The sequence below is a fragment of the Oryzias melastigma genome, linkage group LG21 (assembly GCF_002922805.2).
Source record: "Oryzias melastigma strain HK-1 linkage group LG21, ASM292280v2, whole genome shotgun sequence".
Lineage (NCBI taxonomy): Eukaryota > Metazoa > Chordata > Actinopteri > Beloniformes > Adrianichthyidae > Oryzias > Oryzias melastigma.
Genome location: NC_050532.1, coordinates 12,390,413 through 12,400,281, shown reverse-complemented (window position 1 = coordinate 12,400,281; position 9,869 = coordinate 12,390,413). Strand labels below are relative to the sequence as shown.

At 37.5% G+C, this 9,869-nt stretch overlaps 1 protein-coding gene and 1 long non-coding RNA gene across 2 annotated transcripts in view; one reads left to right on the top strand and one right to left on the bottom strand.

Annotated features, from left to right (window-relative positions):
• The window catches only part of LOC118597950, a 9,132-nt gene extending 3,266 nt beyond the window's left edge, over positions 1-5,866 (top strand). Inside the window, exon 2 of the long non-coding RNA XR_004946978.1 lies at positions 4,768-5,866. This is a non-coding gene — a long non-coding RNA (uncharacterized LOC118597950). The remainder of the gene's footprint in view (positions 1-4,767) is intronic.
• Positions 1-9,689, bottom strand: part of asmt (acetylserotonin O-methyltransferase) — a 17,897-nt gene extending 8,208 nt beyond the window's left edge. Inside the window, exons 1-4 of the mRNA XM_024286902.2 lie at positions 9,160-9,689; positions 8,743-8,872; positions 8,414-8,482; positions 4,472-4,590 (exon numbers count right to left, since the gene is read on the bottom strand). Coding sequence (XP_024142670.2) covers positions 4,472-4,590; positions 8,414-8,482; positions 8,743-8,872; positions 9,160-9,373 — 532 coding nt within the window. The 5' untranslated portion in view covers positions 9,374-9,689. The remainder of the gene's footprint in view (positions 1-4,471; positions 4,591-8,413; positions 8,483-8,742; positions 8,873-9,159) is intronic.
• Between the last annotated feature and the right edge of the window lie 180 nt (positions 9,690-9,869).

Here is a 9,869-nt window from a genome sequence, read left to right as displayed (position 1 = left end):
AGAAACAGTTAGAAAGAGGTGGGAAAGGATGAGAAGACAGGCAGCCTGTGGCTTTAGAGGCTCCACAGCTCCTCCGTGTGGTTCGCTAAGGTGGTACAGATTTCATGAACCTCACCTGAAAGAATTGGGTAAAAATAGAACCATGCTGAGCTTAATTGTGATTCTCTTGCTCCTTTCTTGTGTTTTTTTTTTAGCACGTAAAACAATCACACTTTCAGCGATTTCAGCAATCTTGGTATCAAAACTTTCATCTCCTTCAGGACATTGCTGCTTGTACTTTTAGTATTTATAAGACTTTATAGTTTTTGAGCAAAATGTCCCCCATCGGAATTGCATCAGAAATTATTCAAATTGTTCAAAAACTTAGCACATTTTGAAACATATGAACTTCTGCAGACTTTCAGCAAGAGACACCATTCAAACTTTGAAATGTTCACCAATTACTGTTTTTTTATGGTAATTTGACATTTAGCTTTTATTTTAGCAACATGCTAGCTGCTTTTGGCTAATTAAGATTTTTTTTTTCTGTTTATTTTAGGCTAATTTGGAGTTTACCTAATATTTTAGCATTATGCTAGCTTTTTTGGAAAAATTAGACATTATTTTTTCCATTTTTTTGGGCTAATTTTGAGTTTATCTAACATTTTAACATTATGCTAGCTGTTTTTGGCTAAATTAGATATTATATACCAATAAATAAACTCAAATTCCAAAAGCTGCACAAATAGCAACATCGTTTTATGCATTTTAAAAGTTATAATCCAAATTAGTGTTAATAATTTCGTTAAGATCTGACTATCTTAATTGTTTATTAAATGTTCTTTATAAGTGATTGACAGATACTGAATTATAATGAAATATACTGAAAGGTTTTGGGTGCAGGCCTGTTCTGATCAGACAAAAGGCAATAGTGGAGATTAAAAAAAAAGACTTCCCTATAACGCCACGTTTACACCAGCCTTTGGCAACATGTGTTCAACTGACCTCTACTAATAAAAATGTCTGTAAATGCATGTAAATACGTGTTTTTGGCTTCTGTGTTCAAAACTCTTGTGGTCACACATCGCTATGCAAGTTTTTAGGTCAGTTTTGGGGCTCCTTGTACAAAACGTGTGGCCATTGAACCCATTGGACACACACTGAGAGTTAAACCTGTTGAATTTCACCAATAATGGACTCAGATTTGGTAGTGACTTTTATGTAGGACCTTTTTTAATTAATAGAATAATAATTAATAATAATAATAATAATAATTGCGGTTTGTGCCTGGACAGAATTATATGACACTAAATGTTTCATACTGGAATAGGACTGTGAAAGAAAAAGCCGGGAGCAAGATTCAAGAGATTTGCACCACTTTGACATTTTGTTCCAAAGCTTCTTGCAACTGAAAGTATCAGGCAGTAAAAGTCCAGTGTGAACACCTTATGCAAAAAGAACATTCAGGAACTCGCATTCTTAAACGTGTATCCAATGTGCACAAAGCATCATAGAAGATTTTAGATGAAACTTCTAGAAGAACCAGACTCATAAGTACCACCATCTGAGGTGATTGGATGGGGTCTGAAAAGACGGGAGAAAGACAAATACAAAAAATACTGGAACATCTGTTGAGAGAAAAACAAACAGCAAAAAAGCTGATAAACAAACAAAACTTCTGGAACATCTGTTAAAAAAAAAGGTTTTATTTGCCGCAGTTAATTAGGGAACTGCAAGCAGATGAACAGAAAGTCCCAGAACATCTGTTGTAAGACAAACGACATGTTAATAGCTGCAACAGAAAACAATAATGATGAGACAAACTCAAAGTTATTGTCAAACCATTTCAACTAAAAACAGTCGTTGATGTTTTTGACATAACCTGAAATTCAAAAAGAAAAAGATATTTAACAGTCAAAAGCTTTAAGTTATTTTCTGATCCATTTCACTCATTATTGTAAGGATATCCTATATTGTCTTTTTCCCTGTCATTTTCTTATCACTATGTGACATTTTCTCAGTTTTCAACACTTTGTAAGGAATCTTAGAGGAGTGCTTTAGGGAGTGCTCTTCAAAGACGCTTCATAAATAAATGTGACTTGACAAAGCAGCACACGCAGACAGCAGTGAACAAAGTGTCTCTCAAGAATCAAAAGAAAAAAGGCTGCTTTGTCTTAGAGCAGCAGCGCGCTTCATTTTTCCACATTTTACACAGATGCCATGTCTACCAAACAAAACAGAAAATAGTTTATTTTTGGGTGTCAAAACCAAATTAATTGTAGGGTAAAAAAAATACATACTGCACATACAAAAGTCCAATTAGTAGTTTTGAAAGGTTTTTTTCAACGTGCACTTAAATATTCTGTGCTTATAGTGTGACCCACTTTTCTATACTTTCTCCAGTTGGAAACAGAGGATTTATTAAAGTCACAGTTGGGTTGCGTGTTTATGTATATCATTTTCTTTGCCTTTCAGCTTCTGTCTTTATGGGTTGCCACAGTGAATCCTCTATCTAACATGATCCTCAGAACCCTCTTCACACACTATCGACACACAATGCTTTTACCGACTTGTCAGAATTATCCGCAGATATATTCTTGACAAAAATGCTCACATGGTGACTTCCATTGACTGTAGCCTATATGAGAACTGGACTGAGTAACTGCTGAAGTACCTGCTGGCTCCAAGAAGCCAAAATCCCATAGATTTCCATTGAGAAATAAACAACTATTATTCAGTTATTATATTTTTCAGAATAACCATTATTGCTCTACTAACCTTTTTTAGCATGTTCGTACTAATCCTATATTATGATATATATTTTTTTGTTTGTGCAGGTTGTTCACGTTATAAACTGGCCAATCAGATTCCTCAATAAGATTACGTGGATTCATGTGGGATTGACAGATTCTCCTGAGCCTATTTCAAGTGGTAGGGGGTGTGGACTTCCACTCATGATTAGTGAGAGTGCTTATCATAGAAATGTTGACACAGACCAATCACCACTTACTGGTGAATTCTGTTTTCAACATGGCGGTGGGTGGATCATAAAAAAATGGTAACTGAAATGACTTCATTTGGTTGGAGCCAGAAGCAACACATTTCTATAGATGATGTCACATGTAGGTCAAACCCGAATTCTTCCCCTACCCCTACATTTAGCCCTCCAAATGGAGAGTTATGGAAAAATAGTGTCTATGTCTATCCCTACGCACTTTAGTGTTTGCCATTTTGTTGTGATGTCCAAATCTACAATTCCAAAATCGTGTGCCCTAGAAATTTCCCACAAGTCTTTGAAAAAAACTAGCATGCATCGATGCTCGCTACGTTAGCAAATATAGACCGGTCAAATATGTTTTGCCTGTTTAAATGAGATTTTTATAATAAACCATCCACATTTTCATCATCAGAACACAGTGGATTCATAAATAGATATTGTGAAATGTTCGTATCGATTAGATTTTCACTTTGTGAAATCGGTGATCTCATATCTGGCGGTTAGAAAAACAAAAGAAAAGTAGTGAGCGTCGTGTCCAAACTGCTTTTAAAATCCAGGGAACTTTATAGCTCCATACCATAGTTTCCTTAGTAGTTAGGGATTAGGGAGGAAATTTGGACATAGCCAGTGAATTCTCACATCACACCCACTCGATGATGTCATCTACAGTTGTCGGTCAGCTACGCTAGCGCAGTGCAGCTAGTGCTCATAAATACATAACAACATCGATTTTAACTTTTAAAAGGTTGTGCTAAAACAAAATGTAAACTGTGCTTCAGAACACACCCACGTGAAGAAATGCATGTCTCCTCTACGGCAGAGTGTGACGCGGTTCACACTCACAGCGAAAGGCTTTGCATCCCTCTGCAGCAAGGGTTAGCCCTTAAATAAAACTATTTTGGACAACCCTACCCCTTGAAATGGCCCTACAATTGGAGGGGTAGGGCCTTACACAGTCCAGTTCCCATATACAGTCAATTGTGACATCACTGTTATTTTTTCATTAAAAATTTGTGTCACTTTTCCAAGGTCAAAGGTCAAATAAATAACACTTTTGTGGTAATGGTCTCTCAAAGGTGAATTGTTTTTATGTTGGCGGTGAGGTCACTCACAGTAACCCTTTAACACCAGAACTCCAGCGTATATGTTCTTTGATTTACTATCATTTTTTATTTCTTTATATGATTAATGTAATTCCAGCAGATTCTGAAGGGGAAAAGTATCACTTACCACTTTTTTGCTTCAGAATCTGCTGGAATTTCTGTGATCGTGTTAACGGTTGAAAAGTTAGAGTATATTAAAGTTTTTGTGTCTAAGCGTCACTGGTGACGCCTCAGGTGTTAAAGAGTTCAAATATACACCTGTGTACGTTTTGGTGAGTTTTTGATCCAAAGGTGAATAAGCTTTTGTGATTATTATTCTTTTTATTGATTTTAAGCCCATATTCTTATGAAACTGTAATATTCAGTGCTTGCTAAGCAGTGCAAAACTTACCTCCAAGGTCACAGATGACCTTAAAAGGTGAAAGGTCAAAAGCTGTGATCACATCTTTCCCACAGATGTTCCAGATGGAGTTCATCAAGTGCATGAACTTCACCATTTCCTCATCAGACCTACACAAACACACGAAACAAAGAAAACAAGCTATTTTTTGCGACTCAGCTTGGAGACATGTCTCGCTACCTCCCAGCTAAAATATGCATCACATGCTAAAAGAGACACATCAACAAAGTCATCCTGTAGAAAAGTTTCTCCCTGTGGTGACACCCTTGTGTGCTTGTGCGTGACAGACAGGGCGCGGCAGAACAGAAGAGCCTGTGGTGACGGCTGCTGCTCTGAGGAGTCTCCCGCTCATCGAGCAGCATCAGCACGAAGACTCCTCAAACACTCGTCCTCCGTTCCGTGGAGCTTTCTTCAGACTTTATTGCAGCTGAATGCATCAGATGATCAAACCTCTAAGAGCACAAAGACATCTGGAAGAACTTTAAAAGTGACTCATTGTTGTTTGTCCTCAGAGTTTGACTGCATTGGATGTTATAAAAAAAACTAAAAAGAAATGACTGTGAGGCTAAACAGCAGACTGTCATCTTTAATATGAAGCACCACAGGCAAAAGAAATCAAACTCCCTTTGACAACAACACCTTTTTGTCCAGGAAGTAGAATTATTTGCTCCTGTCTCCGGTCATACCAGGGGAAAAGGTGCTCAACCTGGCTATCCTCGTAAACATCATTATAATTCCTAAATCCGTCTGCCCTCTGCACACATGTCACATTACCCCTCTTCCTACAGGGCTCTGTCTCTGCATTTACTGAATTATACTTACAAACTGTCACAGCCTTTCAACTGTTCTGCTAATCAGCAGTGAAGCAAAATCATGACAAAACATTTTCAAATGATGAATGGCGTTGTGCCTGCAGCTCTGACTGCATGCTCAGGATTTATTAATTCAATAGAAACGTTTTTTTTTTTTAATAAATGGCTGCATTTGTTTGTATGAGATGGTCAAAAAAAAGAAGAATTGAATAGAAATGAAAGATGTGCACTGCTTTTTTTCCCACTGTCCGTTCAATTAAACTCAAAGATAATGATCTCCAAAGGGATATTAAACTCCTGCAGCACAAAAATAAATATATGATAATAACAACTGGCTTTGTAAAAAATGTCCTTGGAAAAGTCATAATTGCTTTGGACAAGAATGACCTCCTATAACAATCTGAATGAGATACAAGATACCTTGAAACATCATTGAATAGTTTTATGAGTACAGCAGCCATTTGTAAGGACTAGGAGCTTCATCTCCATTTATGGTTACCCTGCTTTATCAGTATGTTCAATTTTCTTCAGTATACTGGGTTTTAAGCCGGGTTAAAAAAAAAAAAAAAAAAAACATACACAAAAATATAAAATGACAGCAAATTTTGCTACAAGCACTGAAGATCCTCAAACTGTAGGGTTCTCAAACTCACTTTCAAGAAGTTGAGTTTGTGTATAGTTGCATCCATCCATCCTCCAACCCAGCGACTGTTGCAAGCGGGGGTACATCCTGAACAAGTCGCCAATCTGTCGCAGAGCCATACACACTTGACATTTTAGAGATACCAATTGACTTATGGAGCATGTTTTTGAACTGTCGGAGGAAGCTCCCTGAGAATAGCCACACATGTGTGGGAAGAACATGCAAGCTCCACTCGGAAAGGCCGGGATTTGAATTGAAGTAAGGCCTTCTCACAGTGAGGCGAGAGCAACTCTGCATAGTTCCATTTCCTTAATCCCAAAACCATTTCCTTTACAAGGTCACTGTTTCCAACTTTCTCCATGAAGAAAAGTCCACCAGTTTTGACTGATCCTTCTCCTGTCCACCAGCAATGCATCATCATCATCATTTCTGCAGAGTATAGATGCACAGAGCAGGACTATCCCATGCTGTTCGCTCCTTCTGTTTCTTTAAACTCTAAACCGTCTGTCAGGTTCTGGAGAGTGGTAACATTTGAGCAAGAATCCTCCTGTGAGTCCTGCAGCTCCTCTTGAAGCAAATCTAAAGGATCAAATATATAACAAGGGTCACTTCTGTTAAGAGCCCTTCAGGACGGTCCCTTAGTGGTGGAGATGAAATCATTGCTGTGCTTTGTTGAAAAGACTAAGATTGCTTGATTAATCTGTACGTTGAGATGTTTTCTAAAACAAGTAAGCAAAACTGAAAAAGTTGTAATTCTCTCTGGTGCTAAGAAATAGTTTCTCATAAATTATTTTGTTGTTATTTCCTTTAATTTGTGCTGTTGCATGTTTATAGCTTTGGAAGGAGCTGCAAGTTAGTCGTGACTCAAAATAAACCAAAAACTTAATTTTTCTCTACTTAAAAAAAATTACAGTTGTTTTTTTTTCATTATTATTTTATGTAGAATATTCTTTATTTTTTTCACGACACCATTGTTGAATTTTTTTTTTTTTTTTGAAACCTTAACATTCAAACAAGACAACCTATTACTGGAATTACCTCAGAATTTGACTAACAAAAGCTGACAGAAAACTAAAATAAGCAAAATAATACTTGTTTTAATGAAAAGATATTAGTTTATGACCCTATTTTGTCTGCAATTGTATCATAATGCCTTCTAAATCGTGATTTTTTTCCCACCTTTCCAAAATTAGAAATAAAATAATACAAAATAAAAGTACCATGTAAGTCAATTGTTTATATTTAATCAGATCAATACGGCTTAACAAAAAGCCACTGTCTCATTCTTTCCAGCTCCTATTCTGCTTTCCTGACTCTCCGAGTCTGCGCTTCAGAAGGGACTTGGCTGTAAATTATTCAGGTGCAGTACATGACTGGTTAAATGGTGATGAGTAAAGGGGAGTCTGACTCATGCAGTCAGCTTTAAATCCTCCTACTCCTGCTGCAGCGCTTTAAGAACGCTCTGAGTGACTTGAGCGGTTGTTTTCCCTTCTAATTTCTCCCCAGTATTCGCGGGGGAATTCAGCAGGAAGCAGCCATTTCTTCCCCCGCATTAAGTCAAAGGCGTGCAGGTGCGGTCATTGTTTTTTGCAAAAGCAATTTAATTTCCAATACATCAGGGGTGAATTGGAAACTCATCTGCACTAAAGGGTATCACTATTAGTTTACAAGCTTAATTGATGCATTGAACCCATTTTAAACTTTTGCATAGTAAATGATGAGGCTTGCTTTTTTTTTTTTAAGTCATTAGCTCCGTTTGAATAGTTTGCAAAGGAATAAATTCAAGAAATGCAAATATAGGAAGTACGGGGACAAATTTAAAAGGCTAAACAAGCAGCAACAGGAACACATTTCATTACTGAGAACCAAAAACAAGATCTGAAATCACACCACCAGCTGGGAATTAGACAAAAGTGTGCCAGGGAGTATATTAACTTAAACCCTTCTTGATTTTATGTACAGTCTGGCTCAAAAATGTTTAGTTTCAGTTGCTTCTCAGATCTGTAAATTCTTTCCAATCCCTTTACATTTAAGAGTTTTGCTAATACAGCCAATTAACTCCTCTGTGCTTTACTTTAGATGGATTCTCGTCCTTTGGGCCCAACAGGCCTCAGGCAGCCAGATCAAAATCTTTTAGCAAGCAAAGTGTGAACTTTCCAGTGTGTGATGGCCTCTAAAAACTGCTGACCAGCAAATCAGTGAAGCGTTAAAACTGTGGGCACTAGATACTTTAAACACACCAGACCTCAAGGACAATAGCAGATGTACTGTGTGTATTTCTGTAAGCCCCGAGCTTGTTCAGATCACTGCCCATGTTCCCTCCCTCTTGCCTTCTGTCTCTCCAGCTTACACTTGCTGCCTTCTAATGAATCAGTCCGTTTTCAACAAAAAAGGGGGTAAATTGAGATGGTGTGATGATAGAAACCAAATATTTGAATGAATAAACACATTTGTTTCAGCACAAGGACAAATCCTTACCTGTACAGAGCTTGAAACAGGTCTTTGGAGCTGACTCCAAAAGCTTTTTCATACTGGTTTTTCCCCTCCCTGAATAAAAAAGGAAGCATTTTTTTATTATTTAAAGGCATTTAGACAATTAAAAAATTCTTTAATTGTTGTACATTTTGTAAACATGCTTAAACTGTCTGAAGGAAAAGTGACTGCAGACTTCAGCTCAACACTGCCCTCTTGTGGCTAACTTCACTTCTTAAAACAGAAACATGCATGTAACCTTCCAGGATCTCACACTTTTCTGTGAATGTCAAAAACTTGAAAACATACAATAAAAGGAGAAATGTGGGACTGACCTGACAGCATCCGTGAGGTAGTGCCAGCAGAGGTAGATGGTTCTGGAGCTGTACTGGATGGACTGGCAGAGGGACAGAGGACTGGAGCGTGTCAGGAAGACGCTGGCCTCCTCTGTGTTGCTGTAAGACACTGGAACAGGTGGAGGAAGACAAGCAGAGATGAGTGAATGAATGTGCAGACGTCAGTGCACAGTTTGACCATCTGTGAGTGGGAGGTCAGGCCATATGTCAGATGTGACCTGCCCTCACCGCCACACATCTGCACATCTCTCAAGTCAAGATTACAATTCTACATGTAAATACAGAAAATAATATGGTAAAAAATACTTTAAAAAAATCCGCTCTGTACGTCTCTTCAAAAATGATTTCATTTTAACAGATCAAGCAGCAGTGATGAGACTGTTTGTGTGTTCTGACCTTGTCCGTTGTCGTGGTGGACGGTGAGCAGCTGCAGACCAGCACAGGCAGCCAGCAGCCTCTGAGTGCCATCCAGACTGGCCCCCACTGCCTGACTGATCTCCTCAGCGGACAGGGGTCGCTCTGCTTTCAACAGCACATCAAACACACCCAGTTCACAGGAGGTAAACACCGTCTGGGACAGACAGGGAAGATGAAAAGAAGGAAAGGACATATTGGTGTCTAGTTCAGAAGTTTTAGACGGGAAGCGGATGGTGCTAAACTCAGTAAACACACATTCCTCTTTTTGATTTGTTCTTTTTTTTTAAATTTGACACATAACTTAAGTTTTTTTTAAGCTATTTTATCCATTAAGAGACAAAAAAAATCATCTTTAAACCTCAGTTTATAGCTTTTTTAATTTTTTACTTAATTAAATAATATTGATGCTACTATGAAGGAGTATTATGGTCATTTTACAAGCAAAAAAAGATTTATTACAATTTTATCATTATACATTTCGGAGAAACAGGTCGTAATTGTTAAATTACAAGAACAAAGTCATATATTTATGACTTTGAAAGTCATAGGCTTAATGTATGTCTTTTTCTCGTGAATTTACTGGGTGTAAATATGTTACTTTAAAAGTTGTAAATCTACAACGTTAAAACATGTAAATTTACAATAAAAAGTCATACATTTATAAAAAAAAAAAAGTTGTAAATTTACAA